The sequence below is a fragment of the Girardinichthys multiradiatus genome, chromosome 20, assembly GCF_021462225.1.
Source record: "Girardinichthys multiradiatus isolate DD_20200921_A chromosome 20, DD_fGirMul_XY1, whole genome shotgun sequence".
Classification (NCBI taxonomy): domain Eukaryota; kingdom Metazoa; phylum Chordata; class Actinopteri; order Cyprinodontiformes; family Goodeidae; genus Girardinichthys; species Girardinichthys multiradiatus.
In genome coordinates, this window is record NC_061812.1 from 26,195,055 (window position 1) to 26,210,515 (window position 15,461).

The 15,461-nt window shown below is 40.5% G+C and overlaps 1 protein-coding gene across 3 annotated transcripts; it reads right to left on the reverse strand.

The window, feature by feature from the left end:
- Window positions 1-228: 228 nt before the first annotated feature.
- Window positions 229-8,096, reverse strand: slc25a34 (solute carrier family 25 member 34). 3 transcript variants are annotated; one of them, XM_047346282.1, is made up of 7 exons: window positions 7,892-8,095; window positions 7,543-7,619; window positions 6,916-7,429; window positions 2,955-3,020; window positions 1,613-1,765; window positions 1,390-1,524; window positions 229-1,274 (listed from the first exon to the last, which is right to left on the reverse strand). In XM_047346282.1, exons 2-7 carry the CDS (start codon window positions 7,617-7,619, stop codon window positions 1,104-1,106), a joined length of 1,116 nt encoding a protein of 371 aa, XP_047202238.1. In that variant the 5' UTR covers window positions 7,892-8,095; the 3' UTR covers window positions 229-1,103. The 3 variants fall into 3 exon arrangements, with proteins under 3 accessions (XP_047202238.1, XP_047202237.1, XP_047202239.1); XM_047346281.1 differs by having other exon boundaries at window positions 7,543-8,096; XM_047346283.1 differs by having other exon boundaries at window positions 6,916-7,619; window positions 7,892-8,090.
- Between the last annotated feature and the right edge of the window lie 7,365 nt (window positions 8,097-15,461).

Below are 15,461 nucleotides of genomic sequence, written 5' to 3' on the forward strand. Positions count from 1 at the left end.
CCCACTGAGAAGGAACAAGTTGGACAGGACTGTAAGTGTCAGCAGACATAAAATTAATAATCTACACGACAGTCAAACTGCAAACAATAAACAGAAACAGAAGGGCAACCAGCATTGACTGAACTTTCTGGCTAATTATATTTTTAGGGGTAAAGGTTCAGGGTAGCATATTGAAAACAGTTTTTGTTGCAAAGGTAATTCTAAGGACAAAACTCCAGATCATTTTTGTTAGTATTTACAAAGAAATTTGTTTATTGTGAATATTTATTACAGTTAAGGGGCCTGAAGCACCCAGAGTTAAAAAGCTGAAAATAAAAAACTTGAATGAAATTAGATTCTCCTTTTTGCAGGTCCTTTTCTCTTGCAGGTCAGTAAATAGAAATAATCTCAACATGTTGTTTTCCTTTCATACAAACAACAAGGTATCTGAAATATACATCAAAATAAATACAACAAATACAGGAGTGGTTATGGACTCTGATGATGGAGGTCAGCTTGTGTTTCTCTGTAACTGAGCAGCTCTGCATCAGAAAACCTGATCAACACCTTTATATTCATCAGAGATTTAACACAAACTCATATGAAACACTTTGGTTATCATTAAGTATAGAGTTTAATCCTCTGGGCTTCCTGACTCAGTGCACTATTCTTAAATGGACAACTTTCAGATTAGTCAGATGTGATGTTTGAAACATCACTCAGACATTTAAATAACATATGAAACTGCAGCTAACAGATGCTAGTTTGAGGACATAGAAGAATACAACTTGGGTTTGCAAATTGGAATCAGTATTCTGAATCCAGGTCTGTTTGATCACCAAATTATATTTCAGTGTTTGTATTATTTGTGCAAAAATCCAGCACTTGTCTGACATTTTATCTAAGATAGAAAAAGGGAAACTTCAGTTTCACAAATTACAACCAAGAAGCTGTTATCCACTAATTATTGGCATCAGCCTCCATTGGTTACTCACAACAACAAGAAGAAAATGTAGATTTGCAAAAATGTCAAGTTTTGCATGAAATTCAGAGTCATTTAATGACACGGTCCCTTTCGGGCACTCAGTTTGCAGATTTTTAATCGTTTAGCTCAATCTTTGGCTCTATTCGTCTTTGACTGCTTGTTGCCTCATCAGATCCCAGAATAACATGCTGAGCACTGTATGTGGGGCCAGCCGCAGGAACACAGGGCCCATGCCTTTATAAAATCCCAAGGGACCCTCGGCTTGGCACACTTTCATCAAACAGTCTGTAAATCCATGGTACAGGCGCCCCTGCAAAGCAGATCAAAACAAGATAAGTTCTCCCACACTTTGATCTTTCGACGGGTTCACTCTAAAAATACAAACATCTTGAGAGTGAGGTGAAGGAGAGATCTTTTAAGCTCACTTTGCGAAACTCGTCCACTGGCTGGTTGTAGAGCCGCGTGCTAATCACATCAAATGGAGTCATGGTGATGGCCACGGCAACTCCACTGATGGTGGCAGCAATCAACGCTGTGAGCCAAGCATTGGCAGTAAACCACTGCATCAGCAGAAGGAAACTGATGATTATCTGCAGTGACGGATGTGTTACATGCATTGGAAAAATATTGGCTTTTTATTTCATCTACCTGAGAATGAGACACCCCATCCTTGGCTGAGGTGAAGGTGGCCAGTTGAGTGGCTGAACCCACCATGACTCGAGGAACAGCTCCGTTTACCCCCCTCCAGAGACCACTTAGACCATCTCTTCTATAGATGGTAACAAAGGCATCAGATACACCCTAAAAAAAAAGAAAAGGTCCAAGCATTTTGAGATGTTGTGCTTTGCTTGTGTTTCCATTAATTTCCACAAATTTGAAGAGGAAGGACTCTCAACCAGCCTGTCAACCAACCTGTCAACCCTACAATTTGGCCAGTATCTAGAAAATGAAGTTCATTTTGTGTTGTATTGTCCTTTATACAATGATTTGAGAATTATGTTGTGTTGTATCTGGTCCTTATGTTTATGTTTAATGGTGTCTTATAAGCCCTTGAGGGCTGGGCACCTGAGGTACGCAAGACACAAAAATAATAAAATATTAATTCATTCATTCAGGTAAAAACCTGATCAGTGCTTCTTTATTCTTGCAGATAGAAAAGCTGAACATTTAATCTGTTTTGTTGTCGGTTTTCAGTTTAGAGCTTGTATGTGCTTGTAAAATTTCAACCCATTTATAAAGTATTATTTTACATGTAAATTTTATGGATTAAATTCATACTGTTAAGTTTGCATAGAAATACGAGGTGTAACTTTACAGCAAATTGTAAGGGTGTACACATCCATATTTATACAGCATTCTCTTATAGTTTTGATATCTTACAGCACTGGAGAACTCCTTTAGTTACAGGCTGCTGCATCCACATGTAAATAGGAGTAACTGTTACGCTGAATAACCATAGCCAACAAACCCAATAAGCTGTTTACATTCCAGTAACTCTTTGCACAGATTGCCATAGATTTGCAAGTAATATACAAAAAAGCACAAATTGTACAGTTTTAATATTATCTTAATACACTTGTGTGTTTTGTACAATCAACATCTGTTGTTTTTCATAACTGCAGAGTTTTACTGCATTGTAAATATGACCCTACTGTTCAGTCTTCGGTATTTTATTTTTATTAATATTGATATATTTATGTGCCTCGGTGCGCTTCCATTGGCGTTTCCCTTTGCTGCTGATACATGAATATCCCCACTAAGGGACAAATAAAGTGTAATTCTATTCTATTCCTCATAAATAGAAGAACAGAAAGCAAATACCCAGCTGTAGAGAGCTGCTGTATGAAGTCTTAAAATTTGCATGCAAGTGTATTTTATGTAAGCGTGGTATTGTTACTGATACAGCATAAATATGAAGTACATTTTTATTTTAATTTTATTTTGCATTGTTAAGACCAGTGAACACATTATATTCTAATATATTTCTTACCAAATGGTTATGTTGGTGACCAACAGCTATGGCATCCGCAGTCTGAGCTTGCAGATGGGTCTTTACCTGTGGAGAAAACACAGTAACAAGTCTTACATTTCTTTATTCCCCTATCAGACGGTATATTAGTCACATTTTTCTAAATATTTTGTTATATCGTTTCATGGGACAGTACTGAAGATGTGGCACTTTCATGCAATGTGAAGTAGTCAGTGTACAGCTTGTCTAAGGCACAGAAACAGAAACCTGCTCATGGTATACAGCAAATGTTTGTAGAAAAGGCAGCAAATATAAAAAGCAGCAACATTTGAGGAAGTTTTTTTATGCAAACAGGAGGTTTTAAAGCCAAGCACAGATAAAAAAGGAAAAGCTGGGTGGCATGAAGAACTCCTTTAAAGACTCATCATGCAAACACAAATACATTCACACAGTGCTGCTCTGCTGAGACCAAAATAGAACAAAGACATCTGAGATGACTTTAAACCTGATTAGACACCTCTTGTTTTGGCTTCTCAGGTCAAAAGCAGATGATCCACGATACCAACTTAGATAAAAGTTGTTTTACATTTCATTCATCATTTGCACAACCAGTTTTCTAAGAATGCTTTCTAGCATTGTCCTACAAGATATGCTTGTGGTATTTGTAGTGATACTCTTACTGTAACTAACCCAACAAGTAAACAAACACGTAACACAAGGTGGGTAAATCCACATCAGCTGTTAGGGGTGGATTTCAGATGTAGAGGTTTCCTTTTAGTTTCTGATAAAAAAAATAGCATCTTGTTTTATATAATTAGACACAAAAGTAGCCCTCTCTTACACGTAAACGTGTCCAAATGTGACCATCATGGTAAAAGATACTTTGAATGAACACCTGCTGTTCTATGAAATTGAGACAAATAGGAACATGGTTTTACATAGTAAGTTTGTAATTGTGTCTAGTCTTTTGTCTGTTTTTACAAAAACGTACCCTTAAACCACAGTATGATATTGTGATCTCTAAAAATATAAGTACTATTGATAAAGATATATAAAAAAAAGCTGTGAAAAATAAATCTTTATTATAGTGCAGTAAAATAATCTCACACTGAAAAGTTTTGAAAGTTTTTTTGCATCGACACTAAGTACTTTGGCACTGAGCCATGAAAACAACTGTTTTTAATAGAGATCAGTGCCATAGTTAGTGCCCCTAACAATTCCTATAAAGTATATGTAACAAAATCCTTTTTCCAAATGTATACTTCACTTTTTTTAAGTTGATCAGTATCTAGAAACCACCATTCATAATCCACGACTTCCTGGTTCCCTAGAGTATGAATGATGTCATAGGTCGATTTCTCCTTACTCACTCATCAAAATTGGAAACACAAGAGAACAGGACATTTGGGCAAGGCAGATGAGTGTTGATCTGTTCTTTTTAGCTGTCTGCCATGTTAGCTTCTCATTATCTATTTTTTTTTTTTTTTGTGTGTGTTGAGAGTGATCTAACGATATAGTCTGTCTGGCACATGGATTTTAACTTCCTTCCAGGTTTAATGTTTGACCTGCTGGCCTGCTTATACAGGTCCTTCTCAAAATATTAGCATATTGTGATAAAGTTCATTATTTTCCATAATGTCACGATGAAAATTTAACATTCATATATTTTAGATTCATTGCACACTAACTGAAATATTTCAGGTCTTTTATTGTCTTAATATGGATGATTTTGGCATACAGCTCATGAAAACCCAAAATTCCTATCTCACAAAATTAGCATATCATTAAAAGGGTCTCTAAACGAGCTATGAACCTAATCATCTGAATCAACGAGTTAACTCTAAACACCTGCAAAAGATTCCTGAGGCCTTTAAAACTCCCAGCCTGGTTCATCACTCAAAACCCCAATCATGGGTAAGACTGCTGTACAGAAGGCCACTATTGACACCCTCAAGCAAGAGGGTAAGACACAGAAAGAAATTTCTGAACGAATAGGCTGTTCCCAGAGTGCTGTATCAAGGCACCTCAGTGGGAAGTCTGTGGGAAGGAAAAAGTGTGGCAGAAAACGCTGCACAACGAGAAGAGGTGACCGGACCCTGAGGAAGATTGTGGAGAAGGGCTGATTCCAGACCTTGGGGGACCTGCGGAAGCAGTGGACTGAGTCTGGAGTAGAAACATCCAGAGCCACCGTGCACAGGCGTGTGCAGGAAATGGGCTACAGGTGCCACATTCCCCAGGTCAAGCCACTTTTGAACCAGAAACAGCGGCAGAAGCGCCTGACCTGGGCTACAGAGAAGCAGCACTGGACTGTTGCTCAGTGGTCCAAAGTACTTTTTTCGGATGAAACCAAATTCTGCATGTCATTCGGAAATCAAGGTGTCAGAGTCTGGAGGAAGACTGGGGAGAAGGAAATGCCAAAATGCCAGAAGTCCAGTGTCAAGTACCCACAGTCAGTGATGGTCTGGGGTGCCGTGTCAGCTGCTGGTGTTGGTCCACTGTGTTTTATCAAGGGCAGGGTCAATGCAGCTAGCTATCAGGAGGTTTTGGAGCACTTCATGCTTCCATCTGCTGAAAAGCTTTATGGAGATGAAGATTTCATTTTTCAGCACGACCTGGCACCTGCTCACAGTGCCAAAACCACTGATAAATGGTTTACTGACCATGGTATCACTGTGCTCAATTGGCCTGCCAACTCTCCTGACCTGAACCCCATAGAGAATCTGTGGGATATTGTGAAGAGAACGTTGAGAGACTCAAGACCCAACACTCTGGATGAGCTAAAGGCCGCTATTGAAGCATCCTGGGCCTCCATAAGACCTCAGCAGTGCCACAGGCTGATTGCCTCCATGCCACGCCGCATTGAAGCAGTCATTTCTGCAAAAGGATTCCCGACCAAGTATTGAGTGCATAACTGTACATGATTATTTGAAGGTTGACGTTTTTTGTATTAAAAACACTTTTCTTTTATTGGTCGGATGAAATATAATAATTTTGTCAGATAGGAATTTTGGGTTTTCATGAGCTGTATGCCAAAATCATCCGTATTAAGACAATAAAAGACCTGAAATATTTCAGTTAGTGTGCAATGAATCTAAAATATATGAATGTTAAATTTTCATCATGACATTATGGAAAATAAGGAACTTTATCACAATATGCTAATATTTTGAGATGGACCTGTACATTCAGATAAGGACATAATGAGCTCACATGCTGCTCAATGTTCAAAGAACGCACGTGAAAAGCTTAAAAAGAGCATGCAGAAACCTGCCACAACCCAACTGTTGCACTTTTAGTTTCAGCCATATTGAAATAGAATCACCGTTTTCATCTGATAGATAAGGGGTCTGCAACCTGCAGCTCTAGTGGCTCTGTGGCTCACTTAATATATTGAAAAATTAAAAGTTGCCCAGTATTTTTGGTTTTATTCTTTTGTTGTGTGCCCACATGAAGAAACAGTGGCCCCTCCCTGGCCTCCATTGAAAATTTGGTCTACAACCGGTCACCACTGGTCACAGCTCATAAATTTCAGCTGATAGATAAAACAAATGCATGATGTGCTGCAATACAAGACTAAAAAAATTGTTAAATAAATGCTCAAATTTATATTTTATTCTTTATTTAGCCAATACTTATTCAGCAATTTAGCTTTCTACTTTTGACCCTCGATAGAAAACGGCTGTAGTCTGAAAGCAGGTTATGATGTTAAAAGCTTAACCTGCCTCAGAATATTTAGGATGACGAAATAAAAAACTAAAGGCTATAATATAAAACCAGAATAATCAAAGGTTTGTTGTTTTAAAATTTCTCTCGAGTCCTCCACTTTTAATGTTTTAATGTTTCACCTAGATTTTTTGCCTTTTAGCAACACATAAATGTTGCAGATAAGAGGAGCAGTTGATGCGGTATTTGAACCTTTCTATTAGAAGTTTAAAACCACTAATCTTGGTACAATAAGAAGAATGAACTTGGATTTACTAACCAGATAAGCAGGAGAAGCGATGAAGGCACCCAGGGCCCCAGCCCCTGCACCTGACAGCAGGCTGCCTCCATGAGCTGCAGTGATGCCCAGAGCTTCACACCAGGAGTAAGAGCCCAGCCTCACTCCATTCATTACACCTTGGTAGATGAGCCCGGCTGAGAGTCCCTTCTGCAGGCCCCGGAGCCCGTCTGTGCGACCCACCACCCACAGGGCCTGCAGAACTCCCCTGTAGTGTATGTGGTAGGATCCCCGAACACGGAGCTCCCCCTGAAGCTGCAGACGTGTCTTCACAACCTCCAGAGGATTGGTGAACACGCAGGCTGCACAGCAGGCCAGAGCACCCAATACAAAGTCTAGAGGGGGCCAGACGGCTGGAGGGGGACCCAAAACGTTGCAGGGGACTGCAGGAGAACCCATCTTGTGGGAAGGTTGGCCGCAGAAGGCAGACTCTTTGGGTGAAGTTTTCAGCAGCTGGGCACTGGTCATCCCTGAGTGGTCCATAACGTTTGTCCTTCTGATGTATCACTTTGTCAGTGAAGAGGAAAACAAGTGTACTGTGCAGTTTATCAGCTGCAGGGACAAATTATTGTCCGTTTTGCATGTTTGTCCTCTGCTGTAGAAGGATACTGTACCACTCTGCCTCCCTCTTTGTTGTGACTCTTGTTCACTTCCGCGTCTGTCAGCTTGCACAAATGAGCCACCATCTCCAAGAGAAAGCATTCATATTAAGTAAACACTTTTGTGAGTTTTGTCTTGTTTACAAAAAGCCCAAGGTCAAAGATTTTACTTTTTCCTACAACATTACGGCTGACAGAAAATCCTCCTGAAATGTCAAGCGTTCAGATTTCTGCTCAGATCATGTCGCAACACTTTCATCTGTTACACTTTCTGAACATTAATGGACCTCCATGACTAAAGATCTACAACCCAACACAGTGGCTTGATTTAATGACAAACTGACTGGAAGCAGTCCTACCTGCAGGTATGAGAGAAAAGTACAATGAAGAGAGGTTGTCCACTTATTTCCTGTATGTGCTGACGTTTCTCTGAAACCCACAGAGTTCAGTGCTCCTGTGCAGCTCCATTCTTCCTCCTCTCATTGTAAACATGTGTTCCCAGCACATTCATTGTTAGAGTCTCCTCCTTCTGCTCCACGTCAGAGCCAATGCAGTCCCAGTGCTGCCTGCCACCTCACCGCTGTCCTCAGCCTGCACGAATCAGAGACCTCTGCTGCGCACTGCCCCATATCTGCTCCTATAGGATCTCTCTGGGTAAAAGGTTAGTGATTCTGAGAGCTGAGATGGCATTAAGGAAGGGGGGGGGCGTCTGAGAGAAATTAGGGCAGAGCATGCAGTGGCAATGCCAGACCAACCTGCCAAAAATAGTATAATTTGGATAACTCAAGCAGCAAAAAACAAACATAAACACTAGTTTTATTTAGGTGCATTACGTTTTTTTAATAATTAGTTTTCCTAAACTACTTTCTATTCTTATCTAGTTGGTGTTTGTGGGTTTTTCTCAAAAAAAGAAAGGGAACACTCAGATAACACATCCTTGATCTGAATGAATGAAATATTCTCATTGAATACTTTGTTCTGTACAAAGTTGAATGTGCTGACAACAAAATCACACAAAAATCATCAATGGAAATCAAATCTATTAACCAATGGAGGCCTGGATTTGGAGTCACACACAAAATTAAAGTGGAAAAACACACTACAGGCTGATCCAACTTTGATGTAATGTCCTTAAAACAAGTCAAAATGAGGCTCAGTATTGTGTGTGACCTCCACGTGTCTGTTTGACCTCCCTACAACACCTGGACATGCTCCTGATGAGACGGCGGATGGTCTCCTGAGGGATCTCCTCCCAGACCTGGACTAAAGCATCCGCCAACTCCTGGACAGTCTGTGGTGCAACGTGACGTTGGTGGATGGAGCGAGACATGATGTCCCAGATGTGCTCAATCGGATTCAGGTCTGGGGAACGGGCGGGCCAGTCCATAGCTTCAATGTCTTCATCTTGCAGGAACTGCTGACACACTCCAGCCACATGAGGTCTAGCATTGTCCTGCATTAGGAGGAACCCAGGGCCAACCGCACCAGCATATGGTCTCACAAGGGGTCTGAGGATCTCATCTCGGTACCTAATGGCAGTCAGACTACCTCTGGCGAGCACATGAAGGGCCATGCAGCCCTCCAAAGAAATGCCACCCCACACCATTACTGACCCACTGCCAAACCAGTCATGCTGAAGGATGTTGCAGGCAGCAGATTGCTCTCCACGGTGTCTCCATATTCTGTCACATGTGCTCAGTGTGAATCTGCTTTCATCTGTGAAGAGCTCAGGGCGCCAGTGGCGAATTTGCCAATCCTGGTGTTCTCTGGCAAATGCCAAGCGTCCTGCAACCCCCATTTGTGGACGTCGGGCTCTCATACCATCCTCATGGAGTCGGTTTCTAACCGTTTGTGCAGACACATGCACATTTGTGGCCTGCTGGAGGTCATTTTGCAGGGCTCTGGCAGTGCTCCTCCTGTTCCTCCTTGCACAAAAGCGGAGGTAGCGGTGCTGCTGCTGGGTTGTTGCCCTCCTACTGCCTCCTCCACGTCTCCTGGTGTACTGGGCTGTCTCCTGGTAGTGCCACCAGGCTCTGGACACTACGCTAACAGACACAGCAAACCTTCTTGCCACAGCTCGCATTGATGTGCCATCCTGGATGAGCTGCACTACCTGAGCCACTTGTGTGGGTTTTAGAGTCCGTCTCATGTTACCACGAGTGTGAAAGCACCACCAACATTCAAAAGTGACCAAAACATCAGCCAGAAAGCAGAGGTACTGAGAAGTGTTCTGTGGTCCCCATCTGCAGAACCACTCCTTTATTGAGTGTTTTGATAATCACCAAAGATTTCCCCCTGTTGTCTATTTCATTTGAACAACATCATGTGAAATTGATTGTCAATCAGTGTTGCTTCCTAAGTTGACAGTTTGATTTCACAGAAGTTTGATTTACTTGGAGTTATATTGTGTTGTTTAAGTGTTCCCTTTATTTTTTTGAGCAGTGTATATATATATATATTTATACACACCACCAGAACATGACTACTGTATGCAGGCAAGTATAATATTATAGATGTGATTAATGTTTGAGGGGTATAACTAATTGTAATATTTTGTGAGCACCATCTTCTAATTCTGCATTTTTCCGATTACCTCTTAGTGATGTGGCAGCCGTCAATTCAGCCAGTCCTTTAAACCCACTTGATGGACGATACCGTGGACAGTGGAGAGAGGCATCACAAACATCTGCAGACCACCTGTGTGATGCTTCGCTCACCATCCAGAAAAGTCAAACCAAAGGTCTCAGTTGCAGCATCCATCCAAGTCTCTGACCTTGAGAGAGATTTAGCCACACCTCCAGAGACTTTCTGTTCAGAAAGACATCTGCCTCTTTGTTCTGTTGAAGAGGTTTTTCCAGGAACCGGTCACTCAGGTTGATCCTGCTGTCGCCGTTGTAAATACTTGTACATAGTTTTATTTTATGCCTTTTGTGTCTTGTAATCTTGATCTGTTCTAATGTTCTTTTTTCCACATTCTGTTTAAATGCTATTTGTAATTTTTTTAATAAACTGTTTAGAAATTTAAATGAAGTTGATGTATTGTTAGGTCAAATGGAAAAAAATTACTTTAGTGACAAAAACTATTTTGAAATTTATTAGAACAGCTTAAAACTTTAAGAAACTATCCGAACAAAACATATTTATTTCTTTTATAGCACCTTATTTCGGTACCATTCTTTCTAAGATGGAAAACAGTCTGTCCATTCTCTGTGCCCTCATGTCCTCCCTGATCAACTCCATCATCTCTGTCCCTCTTTCTTTTCTGACCCCTGCCTGCTGGCTCACTGTCTTCCTTCTCCATCTGGTTGCCCACCGCTCCACTTGGCCCTGGAGTGTCCTCAGGGATGGAGGCAATTAGGACAGGAGGTGTTGTGGAAGACCTCTGTCCCAACACCTCATCCATAAGGAAAAACCAGGGCCAAGTAGCAGCAGTGGGCTTTTCACTGACTCCCTCTCCTGACCCTGGATACTTACAATCCTAAAGTTAGAGGGAATAAAAAAAAGAGTTGACTAAACAGAGAAACCAATACGACTTTGAGAAATATTTTTTATTTGTGTGTGACATGAGAACTTCTGAACAAACTTTATATTTCTTTTTCATATTGTCCCACTTTTTTTGGGCCTGCAAGGGGTTGACCTTCCCCTGTTGGCCCATCTTCTCCAGAATTGTCCTAAACAAGCAAAAAGAAAGAGGGAAAACCAAAAGAAGTATGTTAATCACTGGATGGATATTTATGAAAGTTAGAAAGATAGGAGTTATTGAAACTGGACAGAAACTGACTGCAAAGAATGTTGTTATTGTACCTCCAAGCCACGGTGGCTGAGTTTTTAGGTCCAGTAAAAAGGTGGTGGTTCTCACCCCTGAGCTTAATAAACTGACCCGTCTGCTCCTTTGTACCTAAACAACAAGAAAAAAAAAACCATCGTGCTTAATATCAGTGTAAAAAAAGCCTTTTTTAATTTTACATTTGTCTTAATTTGCAGAACATATTAAAATATTTATATGCAAATGCCTAAAACAAGTTCTTTCAAACTTTTCACTTATTTACTGAGATTTGCTTGCATTTGAAAGTGTATTTCTCTTCAACTGTACCTGGAATCAAAAATTATAATGCTAGCTGAATTATAAATACACTTTTAAAAACACATATAGCATATTTCTTCATCAAAAAGGAATATTTAAAAGCTTATTTATTCTCAATCACACTCTCCAGCAATACGGTAGGATTACATGAAATCGTCCATTTATTCAGGTTAACTTTAATATCACCTGTAATGTCAAATCGACTTACATGAACAAATGACACAATACATTAAAATAACACTAATATAAACTGTTAGAAATCACTTGTGTTAAACGTTCACTGTGATGACTGCCGGGAGTCCGGTCAGATCTCCACCGGGTCTAGCTCGCCCCACCGCCGGTAGGGCTGGCGAGGCGAGCCGGTTACTACGGTGGAAGCGGAAAACTCCGAACACGTCGGAGCACGTTTGAAATTAAGCGATGTCTAGATAAATCAAGCAGATTTTTCATGTCTACATAGTTATATTCCCGCACTAAAAACATTGTAGAAGTTAATTTGTGTCACAGAAAGTGTCATTTTTCACAGTTTACTCACAGCTTTTGCCAGTGTGGTCCGCCATGGCTGCCCCTGTTTGACCAAACCGCTTCGACCCGCAATGAATCATGGGAAAAGATGGCCGCGAAGGATACTCACGAGTCATCCTTCAAATCGGGCAAAAGAAGGACACATTACGATTTGCTTCCATAGAGAGCAACTCTGAGTGAGGAGGTGACAGAAACTCCTATATTAGTGAGGAGGTGTGGTTGACCCCGTTGCTAGGTGTGACGCTGTCCTCTAAGAGCTGTGATTGGTTGTTACCATTTAGGCTTAGGCTACTGACCTCATGAAGAATACAGGAACTACTTATTCACCTCATGTACATCTTCCTTCTATGTATATAGTGTTTAGATTATTGTACTATATCGTGTCCAGAGTTTGTATTTATGTATACAGTGTATATTGTTTCGAGTTTTTCCAATATTTTGCCATTTTTTTTATTTTTGAAAGCAGTTTACAGTCTGTAAATATTAAAATAATTCTGTACTATATTATTTGTAATTTTGTTCACTTTTTGTTCACTTTCTATTCAGGGTAATTAATTCTATCATTTATTTATCTTTCCTATTATTACCTTACTAGAGGCGCACCTTTAACCTGTCCTGCTGCTGAAACTATTTAATTTCCCCCCAGGGGATGATATGGTTAATCTTATCTCTATATTAATAACTCTATGATTGTGGATCCCTGCACGATCGAGCCGGTAGCGTCTTATTAATTCACTACTGTTCATTGTATGGAGAATATCTCTCCTTTCTTTCTGTCTCTTCACCATCTCCTCTACTTCAGACACTCTTACGCTCACTAAAAGTCCTCCTCATTACTCTTAACATCTCCACACGCTAGGAGCTTTCCTGGGACCTAAGATGCTTCATTTTTCTTAGAATGACGTCATTAGGAGCTATACGGGCTCCGAGAAGCAGCAAGGAGGCCCACAGTAAGTCTACAGGAGCTCTTGAGATCCACAGCTCAGGCAGGGATGGGCAATTATCATACCGTTTAGTTACCGGGATTTTTTCTTTTTAATACATTATAAAAATACAGAATTATTGCAACAACGATATACTCTAGAGTATGTTTGCAAGCCCCAACAACTAAAAGGATTGTTGAGCCTTGAAAAAGACTGCTTCAAGTTTAATTTATCATCTAATTGAGTGGTTCCTCTCCACATTCTTGCTCAGGGTGGGGCAGTGCTGCAATGTCAACAGCTTTTTACTAAATATCAGTAAATGATTATATAAAATTGGCTCTTAATTAGTTTGGATAAAATCAGAAAGTGTAGTGATTTTCAAAACTATTCCTTTTTCATGATTTTGTTACCTCACAACCTGAAATTATAATGGATTGTTTGAGAGTTGGCGCCATTTGATTTACAGAACATGGCTACAACTTTGAAGATGTTATTTTTTATTGTGAAGCAAAACAAGACATAGGACAAAATAATGGAAAACTCCAGTGTGCATAACTGTTCACCCCCCTGAAGTCAGTACTTTGTAGAGCCACATTTTGCAGTGATTACAGCTGCAGGTTGCAGCTCGTCTCATCTTGCCACTGGGATTTTTGCTCATTCCTCAAGGCAAAACTGCTCCAACTGCTTCATGATGGTTTTCGCTTGTGAACAGCAATCTTCAAGTCTAACCACAGATTCTGAGTTGGATTGTTGCTTTAGCAGTGTGCTTCGGGTCATTGTCCTGCTGGAAAGCGAACCTCCGTCCCAGTCTCAAATCACAGAGACTAACAGGTTTTGCTCAAGAATTTCCCTGTATTTAGCACTATCCATCTTTCCATTGACTCAGACCAGTTTCCCAGTCCCTGCTGTTGAAAAACATCCCCACAGCATGATGATGCCACCACCATATATTACAGTAGGGATGGTGTTCTTGGGGTGATCGGAGGTGTGGGGTTTGTGCTAGACATAGTGTTTTCCTTGGTGGCTGAAAAGTAACACTGTGTTTTTTCTAGCCACTCTTCCATAAAGCCCAGCTCTATGGAGAGTACAGCTTATTGTGGTCCTATGGACAGATACTTCAGTCTATGTTGTGGAACTCTACAGCTCCTCCAGGGTCTCTGTGCTGCCTCTTTGATCAATGCCCTCCTTGCCTGATGTGTGAGTTTTGGAGGGCGGCCCTCTCTTGGCAGGTTTGTTGTGCTACCATCTGCTTTCTATTTGAAGATGTTGGATTCAAATGTGCTCCACAGGAACATAAAAGATTTGGTTATTTTTTTATAACCCCACCCTGAACTTGTACTTCTCAAATTTCTCCCTGACTTGTTTGGAGAGATCATTGGTCTTCCTGGTGGGATGCCTCTTGCTTAATGGTGTTTTAAGCCTCTAGGGCCTTTCAAAAAACGTGTATATTGACAGATCATGTGACACTAGACTGCATACAGGTGGACTTCATTTCACTAATTATGTGACTTTTGAAGGTAGTTGGTTGCACCAGAACCTTTTCGAGGCTTCATTGTAAAGAGGGTGGATACAATTTTCATTTTTTTAACATATATATATATATATATAAATTTCACTTGACCAACATAGAGTATTTTATTTTAATTACCTGGTGGAATGTAACAAAATGGTTAAAAAGCCAAGAGGGGAGTGAATACTTTTGCAAGGTAGTGTATGCATCTGCATCTAGAGGTCCATCTCAAAATATCAGCATATTGTGATAAAGTTCATTATTTTCCATAATGTCATGATGAAAATTTAACATTCATATATTTTAGATTCATTGCACATTAACTGAAATATTTCAGGTCTTTTATTGTCTTAATACGGATGATTTTGGCATACAGCTCATGAAAACCCAAAATTCCTATCTCACAAAATTAGCATATTTCATCCGACCAATAAAAGAAAAGTGTTTTTAATACAAAAAACGTCAACCTTCAAATAATCATGTACAGTTATGCACTCAATACTTGGTCGGGAATCCTTTTGAAGAAATGACTGCTTCAATGCGGCGTGGCATGGAGGCAATCAGCCTGTGGCACTGCTGAGGTCTTATGGAGGCCCAGGATGCTTCGATAGCGGCCTTTAGCTCATCCAGAGTGTTGGGTCTTGAGTCTCTCAATGTTCTCTTCACAATATCCCACAGATTCTCTATGGGGTTCAGGTCAGGAGAGTTGGCAGGCCAATTGAGCACAGTGATACCATGGTCAGTAAACCATTTACCAGTGGTTTTGGCACTGTGAGCAGGTGCCAGGTCGTGCTGAAAAATGAAATCTTCATCTCCATAAAGCTTTTCAGCAGATGGAAGCATGAAGTGCTCCAAAATCTCCTGATAGCTAGCTGCATTGACCCTGC

What these genes read in the sequence shown, in the direction of transcription:
- slc25a34 (XM_047346281.1), bottom strand. Translation starts at nt 7,619, where the DNA reads ATGGTGGCTCATTTGTGCAAGCTGACAGACGCGGAAGTGAACAAGAGT. An exon ending in GTCACCAACATAACCATTTG is followed by an intron (nt 1,766 to 2,954) that starts GTAAGAAATATA and finishes CTTTTTTTTTAG; the next exon opens with GGTGTATCTGATGCCTTTGT. An exon ending in ATGGGGTGTCTCATTCTCAG is followed by an intron (nt 1,525 to 1,612) that starts GTAGATGAAATA and finishes CTGCTGATGCAG; the next exon opens with TGGTTTACTGCCAATGCTTG.